Source organism: Panthera tigris, chromosome C2 (assembly GCF_018350195.1).
Source record: "Panthera tigris isolate Pti1 chromosome C2, P.tigris_Pti1_mat1.1, whole genome shotgun sequence".
Classification (NCBI taxonomy): Eukaryota; Metazoa; Chordata; class Mammalia; order Carnivora; family Felidae; genus Panthera; species Panthera tigris.
In genome coordinates this window covers 71,756,630-71,783,244 of record NC_056668.1, presented here as the reverse complement: position 1 = coordinate 71,783,244, position 26,615 = coordinate 71,756,630, and the positions used below count along the sequence as shown (strand labels likewise).

General features: G+C 37.4%; 1 protein-coding gene across 1 annotated transcript in view; it reads right to left on the bottom strand.

The window, feature by feature from the left end:
* Positions 1–26,615, bottom strand: part of PAK2 (p21 (RAC1) activated kinase 2) — a 49,860-nt gene that overhangs the window by 4,756 nt on the left and 18,489 nt on the right. The window contains exons 2-12 of the mRNA XM_007090962.3: positions 25,853–25,953; positions 25,350–25,497; positions 22,535–22,566; positions 21,634–21,741; positions 20,462–20,594; positions 19,025–19,088; positions 16,033–16,081; positions 15,433–15,545; positions 14,227–14,344; positions 12,565–12,664; positions 9,626–9,822 (exon numbers count right to left, since the gene is read on the bottom strand). Of these exons, the coding sequence (XP_007091024.1) occupies positions 9,626–9,822; positions 12,565–12,664; positions 14,227–14,344; positions 15,433–15,545; positions 16,033–16,081; positions 19,025–19,088; positions 20,462–20,594; positions 21,634–21,741; positions 22,535–22,566; positions 25,350–25,497; positions 25,853–25,953 (1,163 nt within the window). The remainder of the gene's footprint in view (positions 1–9,625; positions 9,823–12,564; positions 12,665–14,226; positions 14,345–15,432; positions 15,546–16,032; positions 16,082–19,024; positions 19,089–20,461; positions 20,595–21,633; positions 21,742–22,534; positions 22,567–25,349; positions 25,498–25,852; positions 25,954–26,615) is intronic.

Below are 26,615 nucleotides of genomic sequence, written 5' to 3'. Positions count from 1 at the left end.
GTCCAGGTTCATTCTTCAGCATGTCGCTGTCCAGTTTTCCCAGCACCACTTGCTGAAGAGACTGTCTTTATTCCATTGGATATTCTTTCCTTTGTCAAAGATTAGTTGGCCACACGTTTGTGGGCCCATTTCTGGGTTCTCTATTCTATTCCATTGATCTGAGTGTCTGTTTTTGTTCCAGTACCATACTGTCTTGATGATTACAGCTTTGTAATATAGGTTGAAGTCTGAAAACTTTTTTTTTAAACCAGCTGTATCTATAAAGCTATTGAAACAGGCAGAACATAGACGATTTTTAGGGCAGTGAAAATACTATGTATGGTGATGGACATATGTTACTATTTCATTATACATCTGTCCAAGCCCATAAAATTGCACACCAAGTGTGCACCCTAATGTTATGGACTCTGGGTGATAACGAGGTGCTAATGCAGGTTCATGGATTGTGGAATGTACCCTCTGGTGAGGGATGTTGATAATGGGGATGGTTCCTTACATTAATACAATCAATTAATTACATCAATCACTCAACAAAGTAATTAATTAATTACATTAATACACTTGTTACAAGTGAAGAACCACTACTGATATATTTTCACTAAATGAAAGTCTATGACTTACACTGGGGTCCACTCTTTGCCGTGTATAGTTGTATGGATTTTGACAAATGCACATGGTCATGTTTCTGACATTATAGTATCCTACAGAAAAATTTCACTGTCCTAAAAATCTCTTGTGCTCCACCCATTCTTCTTCCCCATCTCATCTCTGCAAACACCTGGAAACCACTGATCTTTTTAACTCTATAGATGAAATCATGTCTTCTAAAGTGGTTGTATCATTTTCAATTCCCACCAGCAACAAAAGAAAGTTACTGCTCCACATTCCCATCAGCATTTGGTATCATCATTAAAAAAAAAAAATTTTAAGGCCATTCTAATAGGTATATATCTTTGTGTTGTTTTAATTTTGCAGTTCCCTAATAAACACGATGTTGAACATCTTATTAAATGCTTATTTGCCAACTGTGTATCTTTTTTTTTTTTTTTTTTCCAACGTTTTTTATTTATTTTTTTTGGGACAGAGAGAGACAGAGCATGAACGGGGGAGGGGCAGAGAGAGAGGGAGACACAGAATCAGAAACAGGCTCCAGGCTCCGAGCCATCAGCCCAGAGCCTGACGCGGGGCTCAAACTCACGGACCGCGAGATCGTGACCTGGCTGAAGTCGGACGCTTAACCGACTGCGCCACCCAGGCGCCCCCAACTGTGTATCTTCTTTAGCTGTCTGTGGAGATGCTTTGTCCATTTTTCCATTAGGTTGTTTATTTTCTCATTGTTGAAGTTTGAAGAGTTCTTTATATATTTTGGACAACATTTGATCATCTAATGGGTGTTCTGGAAATTATTTCTCCCAGCGAGTGACTTATCTTTTCATTCTCTTAATAGTGTTTTTGTCAGAAAGGATGATTCTAACTTTAATAAAGTCCAATTTATTATTTTATGGATCATGCTTTTTGATGTTTTATCTAAAAACACTGCCAAACCCAAGGTCACCTAAATTTTTTCCTGAATTATTTCACGTTTCTGCTGTATCACCAAAATGCCATAAAAAAGGATACTGACACTCAAAAAATCAGGACATGAGTGTGCCCATTTCTTTGCCACCTGAGCTCACTTCTCTTTATGTGATAAAATTTTCATTTACAAATGCCATGCTAAGAAATTACTTGAGAGAGCAATTCAAGTGAAGATCCTCAGACTGCTAAGCCCCATACTCCATCAGAAGGGGTTAAGAGGGAAGCCCATAAAAACAAGCACTCCTGTCAAGTATGCCTTCTCTCCAAACGCTTAACAGCCATTTTTCTACCTTGAAATAAATCTTATTACCCTCTGTATCTGCATTTATGCTAGTGATTACAAGGAGACCGGGACTGCTTGTTCCCGCAGCTTCTGTACTCTCATGCCCATTTGGCTCTGCATGCTCCCCTTTCCACCTTCACTTCTTCATCCACCACTGCCCCTCCGTTTATGAACTGTTCTCCCCTGATGAACTGCCTCATCCACAGTGCTCTCTAGGAGTAGGCCAGTCCCTTTTAGCCCTTTGTACCACTGTACCTAGAGAAGGAGTGTCCTGGTGGTTCCTCATTGCCGGAGATATCTACCTCCCTCTTCTGGAAGTCCCAGGCTTTCAAACTCACATCTACTTTACTTTGTTTCAAATATCCACCAAACACTGTTATCATCTCTAACACTGCTCATAATTCAGAGCGATTTCAGTAGCTACAGAGATGCCAGTAACAGTTCCTTGACCTCCTCTTCTCCCATGCTTTTGTGCTTTGGCCTCCCTTGGTCACACAAGCTCATGGTCACAGCCTGTGCCTCATCAGTACCCATGACTGCAACTCTGAAATCACTATTGCTGTCCACCTCCTACCTTCTGCATTGTGAACACCTCAACACCGCGATCCTTTGACTCCACTAAACTTAAATAAATCCCATTGATCTTCCAGTCGTTCATCATTCCTTCCATATAATCACTTCGACCCTCTTGCACTTCATAGCAATCACTTTGCTACATATCAAACTTTGCCTGCTCTTTGCTTGTACCTCCACAGCTAAGGACAGCAGAAGAAATAGATCCCTGTGGACTGGCATCATTAACCTCATAGAGGCCCTTAGTGCCTCCAGCATTCGTACTATAGATTTCCCTATTTCACCCCTCCTCCCATCCTAGTTTCTGTCTCAGGACACTCATTATACATTACATCGTGTTGTCATGTCTCTGTGGGCTCCTCTTGGCAGTAAAAATTTCTCAGACTTTCCTTTGCTTTTGATGACCTTGACAGTTTGGAGTATTGGTCAGGTTTTATTTTACAGAATGCCTTCTACTGGAATTTGATGTTTTCTTCATGATTAGAATGAGAATATGTGCTTTGGGAAGCAACATCACAGTTAGAGTGCCACTTTCACTGCATCATATCAAAAGTATATACTATCAACATAATTTATGCCTGTTGATGTTGACCTTTTCAGCTGGCTAAGGCGGTGCCTGTCAGGTTTTTCTACTGCAAAGTTAGTTTTCCTCTCTTTTCTTACTGTGCCCTTATCACTATGTGCAGTCTATACTTAAGGAGTACGGAGTTATGCTCCATCGCCCTTAGGGTGGAACATCCACACAAATTATTTGAAAATTTTCTGCATAAGAGTTGTCTCTCCTGCCGATTTTTTTATTCAATTACTTACTTATACCAGCAAGGACACATACATATTATCTTATACTTTGGATTATTATCCCCTACAACTTTATTTTGTTCAAATTGTTGCATCTTTGGCCACTGGAGCTCTTTTCATTGGCACCTTACCCCTTTGACAAACCAATCCATGTGGAGTCTTCTCTTTAACTCAGAATTATTTATAATTCTGTTTTATCCCCTTAGTTGAATTTTATTAGGTGTAATTCTTTCAGTATTTTAGGGTTTGCTTAAGAGGTAAGGGGCATACATCTTTCAATTTCACAATCATCACAATATTACACCAGACTACGACAGTCTTATGGTTCTCCTCCTCAGCCTTATGCTTTTGTTGTCATTTTACCTGTACATGTTTTTTTTCTTCCCCTTCCCATTATTATTTTGATGTAAACAGTTTTAACATTTATTTACTTACTTAAATGTTTTATATTTGAGAGACAGTGTGTGACTGAGGGAGGAGCAGAGAAAGATGGAGACAGAATCTGAAGCTCCAGGCTTTGAGCTGTCAGCACAGAGCCTGATGCAGGGCTCGAACTCACAAACGAACCTCAAGATCATGACCCGAGCTGAAGTCAGATGCTTAACCAACTAGCCACCCAGGTGCCCCAACAGTTTTATCTTTTAAAGATATTTACATAAGAAAAAAAAAATTGGATTTATTTACTCACAGTTACTATTTCTAATACTCCTCATTTCTTTGTGTGGAGTCATATTACCATTTTCTTTCTGCTTGAAAGATTTCTTCTACTATTTCTTGTAGTGTAGATCTGCTGGTGATAAATTCTTTCAGTGTCTATGTTTGAGAAAAATCCTTATTTTGCCTTCATTTTAAAAAGATATTCATTGGCTGCAGAATTCCTGATTGTCTGATTTTTCCCCCAAACTTATTTCACATATATTAGAACACTTAAAGTTATCTCACAGGTCACTATTGCTATTTCATTTCTTAAAAAAATTTATTTCTATTTTGGATAGCTTTTTATTACTTGGTCTATGATTATCATTAATCATTTTTTTCTGCAATGTATCACTTGCTATTAATTCAATCTCAAACTATAAACCTTCGAACTACACTGTAGTTTCTATCTATAACTTCAATTTGGGTTTTGAAAAAATATTCTTTTAAAATGCCTCTGCTCTTAAAAACTGCTTTAATGCTTTTATGTACTCTTTTATCTGTGTCAGTTCTGGTCTGTTGCAATGGATTGATTTTTCTCATTATGGGTTGTACCTTCCTGCTCTTCTGCCTCTCTGATGAACTCTGACTGGATATTTAAGCATTTGTTGGGTGCTGGATATTTCTGTATTCCTATAAATATTCAAGTTTTGCTCTGCAATGCAGTTACTTGGGAACAAGATCTCTTTGGGTCTTGTTTTTAAAATTTGTTAGGTGGGACCATAGCAGCATTTAGTCTAGGGGTAATTATTTCCCATCACTGATGCAGGACTCTTTTGAGTCTTCCATTCCATATCCTGTGAATTACAAGGTTTTCCACTGTGGCTGACAAAAGCAGGAACTATTCCCAGCCTCTGTGTGAGCACCAAGCAACTGTTTACTCCAATCTTACCAGATGGGTCCCCTGACCTTGGATAGACTCTTTACACAGATGCACCAATCTCTACCTAATGCTCAAAGGGGACTTCACGGATCTCCAGAATCTTCTATGAAGCTTTCTCTTCTCCCATTCTCTGTCTTGTAAACTCCAGCTGCCTTATTCTCCCCAGACTCTCAGTGAGACCACTGTGCTCCACCTGGGCCCTTCCTCCCTGTACAAGGCCTAGAAATTCTCTTAAGACATTAAGCTGGAGGCAGCCACAGGGCTCACCTCAAGCCTTTCCCACTTTTGGAGATCACTGTTCTTCATTGTTTGATGTCCAGGGTCTTGCAAACCATTGTTTCATATATTCTCATTTTTTTGTTGTTGTTCCTTTTGGCAAGGGTGGTTAATCTGGTACCTGTTATTCCATGTTGACAGGAGAAGTTCCTGCTTGCCAAGTTTCCATCAATTACATTCACATTGCCAACTTGAATGATCAAGTCTCAGTCTTCATCTTACTTGACATAACTGTAGTTTCTGATAAGCTGATGCCTCCCCCACTTTTTGGATTCAAGGGCATGTGTTTATTTTGGTTTTATGTACCTCTCCAGCCATTCCTTGCTGGTCTGCCACATCAACTGTTAACTATGGAACAAATGCCTCAGGATGCAAGCTGAAAATTTTCTATTGTCTGTCTATGCCCACTTGACCTGGTGATCTTATCTAGCTGCATAGCTTTAAATAATTTCTATAGCTAAGTCTCAATTTTACACCTTTGGCCTAATCCTAGACTGGCATACCCAACAGCCTATTCAACATATCCACTTGGATGTCTTAATAGAACATATCTAAAATATGCTAAAATGTTACCTCCTGATCTCCCACCTGCCACCCCACATGCCACTCTACCTGTAGTCTTCCCCATTTCAGTTAAGGTGAACTTGAATTTCACCATTCCAGTTGTTTAGGCCAAATTCTTGGGTCATATCACCTCCCCCCCCACCCCACCCCCCCACCCCCCATCCCCCACCCCCGCCATAGGCTCTCCTTTCCAAATACATCCAGAATCCAATTACTTTTTCCCACCTCTACTGATACCATTCTGGTCTAGTATACCCTCATGTCTTGCCTGGATTATTGCAATAGCCTTCTAACTGGTCTTCTTGTGTCTATCTTTACCTCACTTGAAAATCTTTTCTCAATAAAGTAGCCAGAGTGATCTTGTTAAGATGTCAATAAGACCATTTCACATCTCTGCTCAAAACTCTACAATGGTTTGCCTGTCTCACTTATGAAGAAGCCAGGATTCTTTTTTTTTTTTAATGTTTATTTGAGGGAGTGCATGCACACATGCACAAGTCAGGGAGGGGCAGAGAGAGAGGGAGAGAGAATTCCAAGCAGGTTGTCAGTGCAGAGTCCAACACGAGGCTCAGACTTATGAACCATGAGGTTATGACTTGAGCCAAAATCAGGAGTTGGATACTCAATTGACTGATCCACCCAAGTGCCACCAAAATTCTTATAAAAGCCTAATAAAGCACTATACAGTCTGGTCCCATTTCTTCACCTATCTTTTTTCTCCTACTGTGTGCTCCCTGCACACTAGCTATGGAGGAATCTTTTTTTTTTTTTTTTTTTTTTTTTTTTTTTTTTTTTAAATTTTTTTTTCAACGTTTTTAATTTATTTTTGGGACAGAGAGAGACAGAGCATGAACGGGGGAGGGGCAGAGAGAGAGGGAGACACAGAATCGGAAACAGGCTCCAGGCTCCGAGCCATCAGCCCAGAGCCTGACGCGGGGCTCGAACTCACAGACCGCGAGATCGTGACCTGGCTGAAGTCGGACGCTTAACCGACTGCGCCACCCAGGCGCCCCTAGCTATGGAGGAATCTTAAATGGTCTTTGAATATACCACGAATGCTTCGGCTTCACAGCCTTTGCATGTACTGTTCTTTCTGACTAGAATGTTCTTCCCTTAGGTACCTCCTATGTTTCTTATCTCCTGTGTTCAAATGTCACCTCAGTGAAGCCCTCTCAAGCACTCTTGTGAAATCAAACACTCCTGAATCCCTCCTACCAGTCAGGGCACTTAGACTCTATCATTTAATATATTACATACTATTCTTACTTATTTTATTGTTTCTCTCTACCTTCTATGAAGGCAGGAATTTTTGTCGGTGGACAGCACCTTGTATAGTGCCTACCGCAGAGCAGGTACTTGAATCAATATTTGTTAAACAAATGAATGAAATTAGAGGATTTTAAAAATTGTTCCAAAGTGTTCTAAAATTAATCACTTCTATTAAAGTACTGTAATTGCTTTCTTGAACTGGAATCTTTGCAAAAGCATTCAGGAAAAAAGAGCGTCAAAATCCAAAGCCACCCAGACAGGGCCCCTCCTACAAATACCCATTACCTTGGCCTCTGGAGTCCATTTTATAACAAGTCCAACTTATTTGGAAAAAAATTAGAAAAGAACAATTTCTGGCAATAAGCCTATACTCATATGGTAACTTAAAAACTTTAAAAATTGCTTCATTGAGATACAATCCACATACTATAAAAATCACCCTTATTTTCTTTTTAATGTTTAGTTTTGAGAGAGAGAGACAGACAGACAGAGTGCAAGCAGTGGGGGGGGGGGGGGGGGGGGTAGACAGAGAGGGAGACACTGAATCCAAAGCAGACTCCAGGCTCTGAGGGGTCAGCACAGAGTCCTACATAGGGCTCGAACCCAGGGACTATGAGATTGACCTGAGCCAAAGTCAGATCCTTAACCGACTGAACCACCCAGGTGCCTCAAAAATCACTCTTTTAAAGTGTACAATTCATGGGGCACCTGGGTGGCTCAGTCAGTAAGGATTCTGGATTTTTGGTTATGTCACGATTCCAGGGTCATGGATGGGATCAAGCCCTGAGTCGGGCTCTGTGCTGGCTATGGAGCCTGCTTAAGATTCTCTCTCTCCTCCCTCTGCCCCATCTCTGTGTGCATGCGCTCGTGGCTCTCGCTCACTCCCTCTCAAAAAAAAAATTTTTTTTTAAATGGCTTTAAACAGAAACACACAAAAAGCAAGGTTATGTATTGATCTGTTGACAGAAATGTGACCAAAGGCTTACAAGAACCCAACCCTGTATCTCCCCTAAAAACAACAGTTCAGAATTTGTTAATTCAGTGTTTGTGGCTTTGCAAAACCTGAATAACAAAAATCGATGGCAAATGGAATCCTACAATATATGACCTTTTGTGTATGACTTTCATTTAGCAAAATGCTTTCATGTTTAAAGTTGTGTATACCTGTACTTCACTACTTTTATTATGACTAAATAATATTCCATTGTAGTGGGATACCACTTTTGTTCATTCATTCATCAGGTGATAGGCATATGGGTTTTTCCTACCTTTTGACTATTATGAATAATGCTGCTATGAACATTTGTGTATAAGATTTTATGTGGATAAAAACTTTTTTTTTTAAAAAGTATTTTTATTTTGAGAGAGAAGGAGAGGGAATGCGTGTGGGCAAGTTGGGGAGGGGCAAAGAGGAAGAGAGAGAATTCCAAGCAGGCTCCATCCACTCTGTCAGTCTGGAGTCCTAAATCCAACTTGGGGCTCAATTTCACTAACTGTGAAATCATGGCCTGAGCTAAAATCAAGAGTCAGATGCTTAACTGACTGAGCCACCCAGGTGCCTTTTAATTGTCTTGGGTATGTAACTAGCAGTGGAATTACTAGGTTATATGGTAACTCAACATTAACTTTTAGAGGAGCTGTCAAATTGTTTTCCAAGTGCTGCACCATTTTACAGTTCCACTAGCAATGTATCAGGGTTCCAATTTCTTCACATTCTCACAAACACTTATTGTCCATCTTTTTGATTACAGTCATTCTTTAAAAAAAAATTTTTTTTAATGTTTATTTATTTTTGAAAGAGAGAGAGACAGAGCATGAGCAGGGGAGGGACACAGAGGGAGAGAGACGCAGAATCTGAAGCAGGATCCAGACTCTGAGCTGTGAGCACAGAGCCCAATGTGGGGCCTGAACCCACAAACCATGAGTTCATGACCTGAGCCGAAGTTGGGTGCCTGACTGACTGAGCTACCCAGGAGCCCTGATTATAGTCATTCTTGAAGGTGTGAAGTGGTATCTTGTTTGGGTTTTGATTTGCATTTCTTTAATAACTAATGATATTGAGCCATATATGGTAATTTATAAGTAGAAGAAAGAAAGAAAGAAAGAAAGAAAGAAAGAAAGAAAGAAAGAAAGAAAGAAAGAAAGAAAGAAAGAAAGAAAGAAAAACAAACTCCTAAACCCTTCACCTGAGAGAGAGAGGGGGTGGGGGGGGAAGAAGGAAAAAACAAACTCCTAAACTCTTCACCTCAGCTACTGGAATATCTAATTGTTTAAAGTCTACTGACCCCATCTCTAACTCAGGACCCTAACTCTTTTGTTTGAATGTGACCTTTAACATCACCATCTACACAGTTTTCTCACAGATGCAATCTTGCTTTCCTCTCCTGTGCACTTGGTACAGAAGCCAAGGTTCAAAGTTGACAATCTGAAGGGTACATCTAGGGACACTTGTACAAAAGTGAGCAAATTCTTATGTGCAAACTTTAAAACCATACAGCTTACTAAAACTCTACAAACTCTTTACCTCACACATTCAACTCAATAACCCAGAAGCAAATAATTTTTAGATACAGAGGGCAGAGACTAGGTTATATCAACTTTGTATCTTAAATTTTTGGCGAGTGCCTGGCACAATCAGATTCTAAATAAATGTTCTAAAGAAATGTATTTTCCTAAAAATAAGGCTGGTGTTTAATTGGTCTTACCCTCAAGGGATTTTCATTGAGGTATGGAGGCTCTCCTTCTACCATCTCAATAGCCATGATACCCAGAGACCATATGTCCACTTTAGGGCCATAAGCTTTCCGTGTAACCACCTCTGGTGCCATCCAATATGGCGTTCCAACCATGGTACTTCGCTTGCTCTGCTCAGGGGTGATCTGGGCACAGAAACCGAAGTCAGCTATAAAAAAAAAACACACAAAAAACCGTATCTAGAGTTAATGGTGTCATGGATAGTTCCATCTAAGAGGTCATGATAGATGACAATTACAATGGACTGTTCAGCCTCTTTTTTTTTTTTAAATGTTTATTTTTGAGACAGAGTGCGAGTGGGGGAGGGGCAGAGAACGAGGGAGACACAGAATCTGAAGCAGGCTCCAGGGTTTGAGCTGTCAGCACAGATGGGACTTGAACCCACGAACTGTGAGATCATGACTTGAGTTGAAGTTGGCTGCTTAACTGACTGGGCCACCCAGGCACCCCAGTTTTTGTTGTTTTTTTTTTTTTTAATGTATTAAAAAAAGTAAACCCGGGGCACCTGGCTGGCTCAGTCAGTAGTGCATATGACTCTTGATCTTGGGGTTGTGAGTTCAAGCCCCGCATTGGGCACAGAGCTCACGTTAAAACAAACAAACAAACAAAAAACAACAACTAAACCAGAATGGGTTTACAAATATTTTGATGATGTTACATACTCTTCACTTGTTTACTTTTACTTCCCACAAGCAAAGGACAAATTATCAGGTCTTTTATCCTAAAAATTTTAAAGAAGTTGAAAAAGGTCTAAAAGGAAAAGGTATCAGAGGTGAACAAAACTAAATTCTATAAAACAGGTAAAGGTCAGGAGGTGGGAACTAATTCTGAAGAAAATAAACAGAAGGTAGAATTACTACATATCTGACTTAGCAGACTTCTAGAAAAGGAACAGCTTTAACTACAGCCATACCTAACAAAGTCCTTGCCAGCATCACTCCACTCCAACCACCTTATTTTATAACAGGAGCAGAAAGCCTAGGTTAGCACTCAATGTTTATTTAGTGGGAATATCAAGATGAGAATCTAGAATTTTCTCCTCCCTTCTACAGACCCATTCTATTTAAAAAGTAACTATTAACATTTAAGTTCTTAAGCTTTAGACTTCTTGTTATGAATTTACATAGGTACAAAAATTACCATGAACTGCATGGTTTATTTTATCTAAGTTAGGATACTTTGTAAAGTGCTTTTTATTATTTTTTTAAAGTAATCTCTACCCCCAATGTGGGGCTCTAACTCACAAACCTGAGATCAAGAGTCACAGGCTCCACCAACTGAACCAGCCAGGTGCTCCAGTATATTGTTTCTTAAAATTTATTTTGAGAGATTTTTCCATAGTTGTACACTGATCTACCTCATTACTGTAAATATGCAATATTACAAAATAAAAAGGCTTATAATTTATTTTATCATTCCTATGCTCCTTGACATTTAAGGTTTTTTTTTTTTACAGTGTTGCAGAGAACAACTTTGTGTTTATTGTTGTGCTTATGTTCAGGAAACCTATAGAAAAGAATCCTAAAAGCAATTGTTCCATCAAATCGTAATATTTATAGCTAAAATGAGTACTTCTAACAACCAGGGACTGTTCCAAGTATCTTATAAGAATTAACATACCTAATCCTTATGATAACTCTATGAGATAGGCATATTTATTAATATTATTCTCATTTTACAAATTGGGTAATTAAGGCATACATATTTTTAGGTAACTTGCTCAAGATCATTCATCTAGTATGTGGAAGAGCCAGGATAAAATATTATCCAAAAAAGTCTAATTCAGTTTACATGTGTATCCACCAAAACAGTAGGAGAATGTCCATTTGTAATTTGCCTGCTGATTAAGATTAGTAATCTTATATTTTTGACCATCTAACAGAACCCTCTTTCTTGTGGTTGAATACTCTCTGGAGGAAGTATCTTTAAAAAGAGATGTTGAAAAAGGAGCCAAACATTCTAGCAGAACAGAAGGAAAACTTTTTGATTTCTTGATCCAAGAAATGCCTTGAATTTTGCACAGTTGCAGGAAACTCAATAGAAGTTGTTCCTGAATCCTCCAGAGGGCCTGGATGAAACTGACAGATTATAGCCAACAGAGGAAAAGGAAGTCTAGGATTTTTTTCCTCCATGACTCTATCATGTCTGATACAGAAGATAATTAGGAAAAGAGGTTTATAAGAGTTTTTTTTCCCTTGTCATCTCTCAGGTCAGGGTCATATAGCCCTCCCTCAAATAGGCCATGCTTTACCAAATCCAAAGAAAGCTGAACAGCATTAATAAGAAAGATCTACCCTAACAGACAACAGAGAAAATTTTAGTTTATCTTTGGAAGGCAGCACCAACATTACAACAGTCCCAGGCACTTTTCTTCAGTGCTTTACATTTTTAATCCTCAGAAAAATTCTCAGATACTTAATCTTATTTTCCTTATCATATAATTGAGAAAATAAACACAAAGAGATTAAGTAACTCACCCCAAATTAGTCAGCAACTAGTAGCTTATCTGCTATTTAAACCCAAGCTGTCCAGTTGAGAGCTCATATTCTTTACCATTCTTTCCCTTGTCCTCCTCCATATATTAAGTCATAAAAATATTAATAGGTTAATTTTTTAAAGTTTACTTTGAGAGAGAGTGTGAGTGAGTGAGTGAGTGGGGGAGGGGCAGAGAAAGGGAGAGAGAGAATCCCAAGTAGGCTCCTCACTAACAGCACGGAGCCCAATGTGGGGCTTGAACCCACGAACTGTGAGATTGTGAAGGAGCCAAAATCAAGAGTTGGACACTCAGCCACCTGAGCTACCCAGGTGCCCCAATAGGTTTTTTGTTTTTTTTACTTAAACAAAAGGCAGAAGTATAACAAATAAATGTTATTTCTTCATTTGTACTCACTAAGTTTAACCGATCCTTCCATCCCCAAAAGCACATTGTCACTTTTGATGTCTCTGTGGATCACTTGATTAGCATGTAAAAACTCCAATGCCTGTAAACACTAAACAAGAAAAACACGTATCAATGAAACAGTCCCTGGAAAGTCCAAAGGAAGTTCACACACAGTACTTATGGCCTGAGCATGACTTCAGAAGTCTAATCTAGCCACTGAAAAGCAGGTAAGATCCTGGGAGGTCTAGTTCCATCCAGCTGCTCACAGATGTGATGTAAGATGTTTTCTCCCATTACTTTTACAGTGGATTTTACATAAAGCTATATCCACAACCTAGACACCAATGATAAAAGAATAACTTTCCTCTTATGCTATGTTTCAGAAAGCATGGAGTCAGAAGTGAGGAAAAACTTACTCCTTCCTTAAATACAGGAACATTAGAGTTTTAAAATCTGCTTGCCCCTATGTTTTTGAATATAAACTGAGTATAAATTATAAACATGGAAAAAGCTGTTTTTATTTCTTACCCCAAAAGAGGAAAACAACAAATAAAGGATGTACATTATGAATAACAACTAAAAATCTCATTCAAAATATTCTACTATTCATTCAAGGAAAAACAGATAAATTGTGTAATACTGTATTACATTTACCAAGCATTTAAGCAGATTCTTGAAAAGAACAAATCCTCCCCATAACACTGGTACAAATGAGTAGAAACAAATTTGTCTTTCATTTAACTGCTTTCTCTAAGTTGCCAATTAGAGGGACCCCTAAAATAATTTTTAAAACAATTATGAAAAGAAATTAGAGAAACAAATTATATATAAATAGGCAAATTCTTTTTTTTTTTAAAGTTTATTTATTTATTTTGAGAGAAAGAGTGTGAGTGGGGTAAGGTCAGAGACAGAGGAATAAATAGAATGCCAACTCAGGGCTTGAATCTACCCTAGGATCATGACCCGAGCCAAAATCAAAAGTCAGATGTTCAACCGAGCCATCCAGGTGCCCCATTAATAGATAAATTCTTAACTTTTTATTAGCTTTTAAGTGATCAAACATTCTTTGTTAGAGATATCATATTATTGAAATATAATATTTATAACTATTAAAGAGTTCTTGTTTCCTTTCCTCCTGAAACAACCAAAGGCTTGGACTTATTGGGCAATTTGGCAGAATTCTATTAGCTGAAGCAACAGTATGTCTAAAAATTCATTAATGAATATCAAGAAACAACCAGTTTTTCACCTTCGATGAAATTTATAAAGCCAGAGGCAAACTTAACACTTAAAGTAAACATGTGTCTTGCTTTGCCTGAGACAGTCCATGTTTCTACTGTTGACTGGCCCTCCCTTTCACTCTTAAAAGTACCCTGTTTGGATGCTAAATTTTAATGATCGCCCTGCTGAAATTTACCTGTGAGCTGGGCTCTTCAAAAAACTATGTTCCATTTCAGAATTATCTTATACATAAGAAAGGGTTTAAACTCTCATGTAGGATAAAATGGTATGGAGACGCTTGCCGCTTGCAAAGAATAATGCACATGGAGTGAGTATTTCACATAGTAAAAATTACCTGTGCAAAAAGCTCCCGCCCGCCCCCCCTTTTTTTTTTTTACCTCCTGCTTAACCACACATTGCTGTAACTTATCCAAAACGGGACACACTCACCTCTCTGCATACAGCCGCAATCTGTGCTTCATCCATGCAGGTTTCCGTCACGACATCAGTAAGCGATCCCCCAGCAAGGTACTCCATTACCACAAACAATTCATCTCCCATCAGGTAGCTAAAATTATTATGAACACACAAAATACACTCACATTTTTATTTCACCACCACTCTGTGTTGAAGAATTCAAATGCCAGGCACCCTAATAACAAAACTAGAAAGTTGGAAGTTTTGAGAGCCAGGGAGAAAACTGGCAAGCTGCAATGCAACAGCACAGAAAATTAACTGAGGGTCATTATGATTTTCCCTAGTGACTTGAAAGTTTGCCCCCAATTGTGGCTTGAGTGTATACATAGATCATTCCAATTAAAATGACACTGTTTGGCAGTAATTATTAGTCCTGTTTTACAGATGAAGAGATGGAGGCTTGGAGAAGCTACTCATCTAAGTTCACATAGCTAGTAGGTGACAGAACTAGAATCTGAAGCCAAGTGTAACTAATTCCAAACCTTATGGCTTATCTTACCTGCCATGCTAGACTGACTTGAAACAGTATTTCCAAAAGCAGGGAAATATACCTGAGAAGTGGATTTTTATGAACATGTCCCCTATTACTAGGGCTGAAATCTAAAAATGTGTTATCTTTTCCCCAGTCTAAACAAACTTCAATATGGCACTAAGAAAGTCATCTATAATCCTCTATCTCCAATATAATCACTATTTTAATTTTTATTTTTCTATTATTCTTCTTTCATTCACATATATGTAATTGCATAATGGTACAATATATAATTTTCTATTCTGCTTTCTGTTCTGCTATTTAACATCAACTCCAAAATTAAATGAGGTTTTGACACACTATCTGCCCATGAAAGACAGCATTTAAAATAAAAACTGATGTAAGTTTAGAAACCATGTAGTCAGGCACCCCTGTTAGTCAACACATTAATCACAACTCATTCCATTAATGTTGCTGCTTGTGATCATTTATAATTAATACAAGCACCAGCAGCAATGTCCTTCATTTAACTGCTTTCTCTAACTTGCCAAGTGAGATATATGTAGAAAAAGGCCTGCTAAACTACAATGTGTTATTTTTTACCTCTCCTCCTCCTTCAAGCTTACTTTTCAACACTGACATTCTACTCAGTCTTAACTCAAGGGGCTAGCTCCCAACAGCAGGAGACTTGAAATACTCATATTTACCTGTCTAAGAAATTAACTATGTTGGGATTCTTCAATTCTTTCATCACTAGAATTTCATTAATGATTAATTCCTTCTTTGGCTGTTTCTGTAAATTAATCTGTTTAATAGCAACCTATGATGGAAAGAGAAACAAGAAAAATCAGAACAAGTTTTCTAATTCTCTTAGAAAATTACAAACACCAATCAGGTAATAATTTAATTTATTGTGTATCTATTATATTATCAGTGAGCTTACTCACAGGTAGTACTTTTACTTCCACACTGGCAATGCACAATGCTCTGTAATACACAGAACCTAACTACTTTTGTATTTTCTCTAAACCTGATTAATCAGCCCAAGGTCATACCAATGCCAGGAATGAATCCTCTTTTCTTTCCAAGCTGGGAAAATAATTTTTAAAATATCTGCTCATTTATGAAACTCAATGCATAATTCCTTCTTTTTTTCCCTATTAAGAAAAGTGCTACAAAATTACATAAAGTAATTTTTCCAATATATTCGACTAAAAAAAGATTCCTACTGATTATTCACAGATGTGTCTAGTTTCTTCCTACACTAAAAGCTAATGGTAACACCCAAAGTATGAAAAAGAAACTACCTCCTGTCCCAATGCCACATCAGTAGCAGTGAAAACTGTACCAGAAGCCCTAGGGGGAAAAAAGACACAACCAGATTTAAGGTTTCTAAATCACTATCATTTATATATCTAAAAACTTTACACTTAGAACAATTACAAAAGGATTAAAGTACACTTAAGACTTAAGCATCTTTTATTTATCTGTTTATTTTGAGAGAGGGAGAGAGCGCACACACACCAACATAAGTGAGCACGAGCAGGGGAGGAACAGAGGGAGAGAGAGAGAGGATCCCAAGCAGGCTCCGTGCTGTCAGTGAAGAGCCCGACCAGGCTCAACCCCATGACCATAAGATCATGACCTGAGCTGAAATCAAGAGTAGGATGTTTAACCAACTGAGCCACCCATGCACCCCAAGACTTAACATGTTTATTTTTTATTTATTTATTTATTTAAAAAAAAATTTTTTTAACATTTATTTTTGAGACAGAGAGAGACAGAGCATGAACGGGGGAGGGTCAGAGAGAGAGGGAGACACAGAATCCGAAACAGGCTCCAAGCTCTGAGCAGTCAGCACAGAGCCCGACGCGGGGCTCGAATTCACGGACCGCGAGATCGTGACCTGAGCCGAAGTCGGATGCTTAACCGACTGAGCCACCCAGGTGCCCCTAGACTTAACATGTTTGAACAGGAGTAAAAGCAAAACAAAAGGGGGAAAAATAAGAAAAAGGTAATCCCTGTGGCCAAAACTTATGTTAGAAATTTGTCATAAAAAGAAAGATAAAAGTGATAGATACTCATGGATCCATTTCCCTGCTTACAAAACAAAAAAACTACAAATAAATTTGTAATGTCCTTGTGTGCACTTTACAAAGGCATCCTCCTTTCTCCCAAAAGTAGTCTGTATTTGATGTGCACCATTTCCAAGCACATTCCTACACTTTAATTATAAAGGACATAGGTGTGTATCACTATAAAATACATTTAACATAGTTTTTAAGTTTCTTATTAAGGGTTTCATTTTATAGATTTTTCTGCAATTTTTTAAAAATTTTTTAAATGTTTATTTTTGAGGGAGAGTAAGAGCATGAGCAGGGGAGGGACAGAGAGACAGGGAGGGAGAGGATCCAGAGCAGGCTCTGCACTAGCTAATAGCAGAGTTGCCTGATGGGGAGCTCAAACTCACAAACTGTGAGATCATAATGTAAGCTGAAATTGGACACTTAACCAACTGAGCCCCCATGGTGCCCCATGTGATTTAACGTTAATTCAACATTGGATTTGGGATAGGTGTTATTCATTCATAATAATAATTAGTTATATTATTCAATATAATTTATCCATTATCATGCTCAAGAATATTAAGATGATTTTAAATTTTTGTTATTAAACCAGTGATGCAACTAAATTTAGTTGTGTTTGTTAAAATAATTTAGACAGAGAGTATAAGCAGGGGAGAAGGGCAGGAGAGAGCGAATCTTAAGTAGGCTCCACGTTTAGTGAAGAGCCCGACATGGGGCTTGATCCCACTACTCTGGGATCATGCCCCTAAATTTAGCTTTTTTTTTTTTTTTTAAGTTTATTTATTCTGAGAGAGAGAGAGAGAGAGAGAGAGAGAGAGAGAGAGAGAGAATGTGTGCACACAAGTGGGGGAGGGGAAGGGGAAGAGAAAGGAGAGAGAGAATCTCAAGCAGGCTTCCAGCTATCGGTGCAGAGCCCCATGAAGGGCTGGAACCCACAAACCCTGAGATCATGACCCGAGTTAACATCAAGTCACTCACTCAACCAACTGAACCACCCAGGCACCACTTAAATTTAACTTTTAAAAAGAAATTCATATATACAAACAGATTCATAAGTAAGTTTTCAAAAAAGACTTAAGTTCTCTTTCTAAATTCACAGAATACTTTTCCAGTGATTAATAACATTAAAAATTGAAGATGGTTGGGGCACCTGGGTAGCTCAGTTGGTTAAGCATCTGACTTCCACTCAGGTCATGACCTCACAGTTCTTGAGTTTGAGCCCCATATTGGGCTCTGTGCTGACAGCTCAGAGCCTGGAGCCTGCTTCAGATTTTGTGTCTCCCTCTCTCTGCCCTTCCCCCACTCATGCAGACGCACTCTCTCTCTCAAAAAATAAACATTAAAAAAAATTAAAAATTGAAGATGGTCATTTGCTCCCAAGCAACAGAAAAAAAGTGTAGTTTAAAAAAAATTTTTTTTGGCATTTATTTTTGAGAGAGACTGTGAGCAAGTGGGGGAGGGGCAGAGAGAGAGAGGGAGACAGAATCCAAAACAGCTCCAAGGCTCTGAGCTGTCAGCACAGAGCCTGACGCAGGGCTGGAACCCACGGACCGCAAGATCATGATGACCTGAGCCAAAGTCAGTGCTCAACCGACTGAGGAGTCCCAAGTATAGTTTAAAAATACAAATTACTGGGGGGGCTGGGTGGCTCAGCCAGTTAAGCGCCAGCCTTCAGCTCAGGTCATGATCTCACAGTTTGTGGGTTTGAGCCTGGCATTGGGCTCTGTGCTGACAGCTCAGAGCCTGGAGCCTGCTTCGGATTCTGTCTTCCTCTCCCTCTGCCCCTCCCCCGCTTATGCTCTCTTTCAAAAATAAACATTAAAAAAAATGTAAAAATGACAAATTACTGGACAAAATCAGGGTATCAGACTCAAAAACCAATATTCAGTGATGTGATTAAATACATGCTTTTATTGCTTATAATCTTGTAGTAAATGTTCTTATTATCTTTTAAATGTATTTGATGGGCAGGGCAATTTCCCCATCTAATCTCTTAACAACCAATGGGAAATAACATTCAAGAAAAAGCAATGTAAGATTATTGCTAAACGGCACAAGTTTTTAGTAGCATGTAGAAATAAATGCATTACTTACAAGAATACCACTCATAGAATACTGTAAGTGTTCAATGTCAACAGGCAAAAAAAAAGAGGTATCATACTGTATACCCAAGAATTATTAAATATTGTATAATATATTCATGAATACTTACCCTTGCCCAATTTTTTCATATCTTGTGTATTTTTTCTTAGGGTCACCTATGCTCACAATAGTTCCTATTTTAAACAAAAAACAAACAAAACACTGGAAACTCAGTAAAATATTTTAAATTTGTAAACTAATTCCATCATTATTCCTAATAAACTCTACTGATTTTAGAACATTAGCTTTCAAACATAACACTAAATTTTAAAAATAATGTATGTTTCAAAAGCAAAACACTAATGAAACTTATCAGAAGCAAGAACATATTATTTACATTAGGTTGGACCTCCTAACCAATGTCTTCATTATCCTATCACTTTCTCAAAAATAAACACACTTTAAAATGACCAACTGTGTTAGTCTGCCTAAGAATGTAAGAGGTTTTCAGGATGTGGGAGATTCAGTCTTAATTGGAAAATTCTTGGGTAAGGATGAGTATCCTTTAATACACTGAAATGTATTAAACTAATGATAAGTTATGAAACTACTTACTATCAGAAATAATACATAAATGATATCCAAGTGAATAAACCTAAATGGCTTTTCTGACTCTTCCCATATATCTTCTACCTTCCAATATATTTAGGAAGCCACTTATTACTATAAAGATTACTTTAGTATGAACTAATCATGTATCTGTTTTAGGAAGGTTCACAAAGTCACAACTAATGAACAGTTTTAAAATCAGGATTTGGATATAAAACTATAATTTATATTCTTACTATCATTAAGTCAAAACATGAGAAAACCACACAAAGTCTTCACTTGCTTAAGGTAAAAGGAGATAGGATCATATCAAGGAAACTCACACAAATAATCCAATTTTATATAGGTACCCAATCTTAGGTCTAGAGCTACTATAGCTGTAGTATTTTTCCTTGATCCCTCTCTATATAAAGTGCTCTTTATAACTACAGCTGTTGTAGACTTGCGACCAGACATTACTGCTACCCTGTCCCTGGCACTGTGTACATTATTTCCAATGGTTGATTCAGGCCAATGGAAGCTGATGGATTTAAAGGGAAAAGAGAAAAAAATATATTTAATGTTTACACATATATCTATACAGGAATGCCATATTGTTTAGTTATTTGGGAACATTTTGTATTTTCATACTGAGAAGCTAGAAGTATGCATAAATATAGACAAATTTCTTTCAATAAGGTCTCTAATCATGAGCCTTAGATTTGGCCCTTTGGGAAAAAGTACTGCTCCCAAAGGTACTGACCATTGCAAAGACATTACTCAATAGTCAACACATAATAAACAAGCAAATTAGAGTATGATTGGCTTCAGGAGATTTTAATTAAAGCTATTGTTCCTAGAAGAAAACTATTTTTTATGTCTTAAGCCAAAATATAAGGTATAAATTAAAACCCATCTGAGCCAAATGTTTCAAGAACTATTAGCAGTTTAAGAATAATGTAAAATGTAGGTAACATACTTAATTTCTCCATAATCTCTTCATCTGTCATTTTGGTCTTCTTTTTCTGTTTGTCAGAAGACTTGGCACCACTATCAACATTAGAATCACCAACTGGTGCAGGAATAGGGTCAATTACAGACCGTGTATAAATCTGTAGAGAGAGTCAATAACGGAGATCTGAGGAAAAATACTTTTAGGTATTCTTACTGGCACACTATTCAGTTCTTTGACTTAAGATACATTTTTTGTTTGTTTTTATTTTATTTTCATTTTAGAGAGAGCGAGAAAGCATTCACAAGCAAGCAAGGGAGAGGGGCAGAGGGAGAGAGAACCTTAAGCAGGCTCCAGCATGGAGCCCAATGCAAGATCGTAACCTGAGCCAAAATCCAGTCGGTTGCTCAGCCGACTGAGCCACCCAGGTGCCCCTCAATTCTTTGATTTCTAACCAAAACTAATTTTCTCCAGTTGTTCTAAACGATGAGAATATTTTCAGATTTGTCTTAGTAGCTACTAATTCTCACAAAAACTTTTACCCAAAGATGATTTCTACTATTTCATTTTAAGCAGCCAATTCTAGGAGGTCAACAAAGAAATCAGAGGCCTCTCTCATTAGATCAGGATCCAGTGGCAGTCCTCAGAGTCCTTCCTGTCAAGTGTGCCAGCATTCCACAACACGGCACCTTCCCCACACTTCCCTTGTGCTAGTACAGGGGGAGGCAAAGGACTCTTTCTGCCTCTATCTGAGGTCATTAAATTCTCCCATATCCGGTTGGGAATTTCACACACAGCAGCCTCCTGAATGACATCAAGACCTTGAGAGAAATGTAAAATGGGAGATAATGTACACAATCTGGGTAAGAAGTTAAGAGTTAGGTTTCAGATATAGTAGTTATCTGCACTGAAATAAACAGAGAAAGTCAGGGAAATAGATGAATTCTCTGGAAGAGAAGGTGTAATATAGAAAGAAAAAACAATGAGTATTTTAACTTTTAAGGAAGTCATTCAATTTAAGTTTTCAATAAAAAATTAGTTTTTTGATGAGTGGATTTTAGGTAAAGATCTCCTAGTCAAATTTCCCCATACTGAGGGCTTTTGAAAATTCATCACTGGAAGTCAAATACAGACTGCTACTTTTTTTTTAAACACACATGCCCAGACACCCACAGTCCAATTAATAATCAGACACGCACTGATTTTGTATGATCCGGTCGTGGGGCAATAACAGGAGGGGCAGCCTCTTCATCATCATCATCTTCCTCTGTTACTACTGCTGATGTTTCTGACCCCTTGGTATTCAGCTGTATTAATCACATGAGCAAAGTAAGGAAGATACATCAAATACAACAATATGTTAAAATAGGACTCTCTTTTTAACATACTTGAAAAAATGTATTTAATACCTCATTTCAAAATGATAAAACCTCACTGGTTCTAATATAATCACTTAAAGAGTAAAGGCAATTCTATAACTTATAGAAATTGAGTTTATGAAATAAATGTTTACAGTAAATATCAAGTTTTCTTAAAAGAAAATTTATACTTTTTATATGAAGAATTTTACACCCTTTAAACAAGTCTTAAAAGGAAATAATCACTTTATTTGTTAAGACCAAAAACAAAGATCCTCTAGGCTTTACATAAGTCAGAGTCATTTTTGGTCATTTTAAACAGCCAGATTATCACCATAAAAAATGGTGGCTAATCAAATAAAGGAAGACGTTAACCTTTATACAGAGTTTATTATTATATGCCAGATATGTGCTAAGTAGGTACTTTACATATTACCTCATTTAGTCTTCATAACTCTAGGAGGAGACTGTTTCTTCCCAATTGAGGAAATTCTATTTACTTAATATGGTTTCCTTATTTGCTTAATCAAGCAGCTAGCTTAAAACATATTTAAAATAAATAAATAAATAAATAAATAAATAAATAAATAAATAAATAAATAAATAAATAAGAAAGACATGTTAAGTAGTTCTTTTTTTTCTGGTGGCTGTAATTTATTTTAGAAAGCAAAATAAAAACTGAGATTTGTTTTGGGTAACTTAAGTTAGAAAAAGAGTTACAAGAAGTAACGTATTAACTTACTCCTGGTGTTCCAGAAGGGAAGCCATCTTTCTCTGAATGTGGAACAGAAAATAATGCTAAGTCAACAAACTCAAAAAATAAAACAACTTCTATATAATAAAGGAAGAAAATACAAAGCAGAGCAAGTAAAATGTTCTTAGACTGATTTCAAGTTGAATTAAGTCTTCAGAAAAATGACAGTATCAATATTAAAATAAGAATTTACACAAGATTGTGCTAAAAAAAATCTCAAATCTTAATGGAACTGTAAATTTACTAAAAATCACTGATGTATATACTTCAAATGGGTGAATTTTATAGCATGTGAACTATGATTTTAATAAAGTTATTAAAAACATATCTGAAACTAAACTTGTCAAAGTGTAATTAAAATAAAACAAATTTATTCATAGCAATACTTTCTTCAGTAAACTATTGAGAAACTTAAAGCTACTATTCAGACAATGGCAGTTGTACAAAGGGAAATTTTTTTTTTTAATGTTTTTTTACTATTCTTGAGAGAGAGAGAGAGAGAGAGACAGAGCACGAGTGGGGGAGGGGCAGAGTGGGACAGAGACACAGAATCTGAAACCGCTCCAGGCTCTGAGCTGCAAGCACAGAGCCAACGTGGGGCTCGAACCCACAAGCCACGAGATCAGGACCTGAGCGGAAGTTGGAGGCTCAGCCAACTGAGCCACCCAAGCACCCCAAGGAAAATTCTTTTTTTAATGTTTATTTATTTTTGAGACACACGGAGAGAGACAGAATGAGCAGGGGAGGGGCAGAAAGACAGGGAGACAAAGATTCAAAGCAGGCTTCAGGCTCTGAGCTGTCAGCACAGAGCCCCACTCAGGGGCTTGAACTCACCAGCTCCAAGATCATGACCTGAGCCGAAGTTAGACGCTTAACCGACTGAGCCACCCAGGTGCCCCAGGAATATGCTTTCTTTTTGATCAAAATTTATGTCAAGAATTTTCCTTTGGGGCGCCTGGGTGGCTTAGTTGGTTAAACCTCTGACTTCAGCTCAGGTCATGATCTCACGGCTCATGTGCTGATCTGTGCTAACAGCTCAGAGCCTGGAAACTGCTTCTGATTCTGTCTCCATCTCTCTCTGCCTCTCCCCCGCTCATGCATGGTTTCTCTCTCTCTCTCTCTCTCTCTCAAATATAAATAAACATTAAAAAAATTTTTTTTTAAAAATGAGAAAGCATATTCCTGAAGGCAAAACACAGTTCATTAACATTAAATGTCAAAATATTCATTCTGGAGTTTAGAAAAGCAAGTTTTGTTTTGTTTTACTTTTCAAAAGGCCCAGGGAAATTTACATTTTATACATATGCATATGTAATAATATATAATAATATGTGAACACATTATGCATATATTAACATGTTATTTAACATATATTAATATATTACCATTATAAATTAACATAATATACAAAACATACTTATATATTATATAAATAAGTGTAACTTATAAATGTGATTATATTAAAGGTATATATTTAATGTGACTTTAACATATATATTAAAGATATATATAGAGTGAAAAGAATATACCATTTTCTGGTCAAACACTGATTTAAAAAAATACTAATTTACACAGACTTACTAGCTGACACAAAAGTTCTAGGGACAAGTCTGACCTTTTGCTAAGGATAAAAAGGTCGAGATCTAGGTAAAAAAGTCAAGATCATTTGGCCAAGTGGTCTCTATTTCTTCCTTGAACATAGCCCTTATTTCTGTGAAAATGCAGTCAAATTAAGTACAATTAATTAAAACTACATGGGTGAATTTTAGCTCAATCATGTTTTTAAAAAGTACATGTATGGAGGTGCCTGGGTGGCTCAGTCAGCTAAGCGTCTGACTTCGTCTCAGGTCATGATCTCTCGGTTTGTGAGTTTAAGCCCTGCGTCGGGCTCTGTGCTGAGATGACAGCTCAGAGCCTGGACTCTGTGCTTCAGATTCTTTCTGTGTCTCCCTCTCTCTCGGCCCCTCCTCCATTTGCATTGTCTCTCTCAAAAATAAACATTAAAAAAATTTTTTAAAAATTAAAAAAATTTTAAAAAGTACATGTATGACTTTAGGGGTCAGAGACACATATTAAATGACTCCCTCGGGATGTAATTAGTAAAATCCACTGGAGGAAATAGGACCCATGATCCTGTTTCTTCAACAAATAAAATGCAAGGAAAAGAGAATCTAACAATAAGTGTGAAGAAGCCTAAATATCGAAAGAGATTCAAAAGATACAGTGATGTATGGACTTTATTCTGATCCTGATTTGAACAAATAAACTATTTTTAAAAATCCACTATACTCCAATTCTTACCAAATGATTTTAATTCCAAGGTATAAAATCTTTAAGTTCTAATGCTTATTTTATATTCATATATTTTTGAACCAATTTCAAATTTTTGAATGACTTAAACATTTTTTTACTTCATAGTCTGTGTGTTTAATATAGGAAAACAACGCTCCTCCTGTCCCACTGACAATAAATATATTTCTAGTATGAACATGCCTATAAATCAGCATCTTTCTCTTCTATTGCTGGGAGTCATTCAAAAGCAGTGACAAGAAAAAACAAACAATAGGCCAAAACATCCACTTTTGGCAAAACTAAGAGAATAGCATACTCCCCAGACTCCAAATTATGCATGAGAGCTGCTCCAATCAGTTTACAAAAGGCAGATCTAGAGCAGGGGAAAAAGTAGAGACAAGAACCATAGCTTAGGTTTTTATTTTTCCAGAAGCAATCTTTTTATCTAGGTGTGCTTCAAAATTCTGCAATCCCATTTGAATCAGCCTTTTACCATTGCTGGACATCTTACCAGGAGGAGTAAAGCTCAGATATTTCTGCTTCACCGTGTTGGAGTCATAGAACTTTAAGACATCCAGCACGGCCTGAGGATTCTTCTTTTGCTCTAGTTTGGTGATATTGGAGGTCTGTAATAATCGAGCCCACTGTTCTGGCATGCCCTAACAAAAAAGATATTAAGAAATTAGTGGTTTTGAGTTGCTCTAATAAAATCAACTTCCAGAGGAAAATGACAAGATACATAAAAAACAAGTCAATCTGCATAACTGCAGGCCTGACTAAATTGTAGGTCTTATTTTTCTAAAGGTCAATTTTTCTAAGTCTATTTTGCATAATTTTAACTAATGGGCTCAGCTCCGTAGAAGAAAGATACATCCAACCACAAACACTTTCATAAGAGAAAAGCACTAAAAGTTCACAGTTAACATGTGGACAGAAAAGTTAACTTGAAACATAATGATGCAAGGAAAGGTTTAAGTGCAGGGACATAAACGAGTCCCAATCTGGTAAACTTACAGTGAATTCTCCAGTAACTGCATCAAAGCCAACATGAATAGTGTGCTCAAAATCAGATGGAGGAGAAATTTCTGGCCGTTCCTTTTCTTTCTTCTTACTTCCTAGAGGGCATTAAAAAAAGAATCAGTCTATTTAAACAAGATTAATAAAGGTACTCATAATTAGGTTTTTCCCCAAACCAGATCAGGAACAAAGTTATTCTAGAAGAGACTTCCCCTAAAGACACTGGCTGATAGAAAACTGATAAAAGAAGTAAAGTAACCTATTCTGTCATCAAGCAGAGGTGGGGACAACCAGACAATGGCCTGATTAAAGAGGTACAAAGACTGACCCAGCACTGGGCCTGAATAAAAGAGCACAGGGCAGAAGACACAGCCCTTTAGAACACTGGTTCTCATAAAAGCCTACACTTCAGTTCACTGAGCAAACTAGAAAACAATGTCTATTTCCATCAGGCTATCTTCATCCCAAAAGAACTTACATTATTATGATGGTATAGACAAAGAGTCTATGTGCATGCCTCTTGTGCAACGCTAACCCTTCCTTTTTATAAGGTTAATAACTGTTACATCTTAACACTTTCCAGTGTTTCTGTGGTTGTACCAATTATTTTTGCTACATTTCTGACACACATCAGTAATATCCTCTGTAATTTAGGGCGCTTGGGTGGCTCAGGTGGTTAAGTGTCAGACTTTGGCTAGTGTCATTTCATGGTTCGTGGTTCAAGCCTCGTGTCAGGCTCTGTGCTGACAGCTCAGAGCCT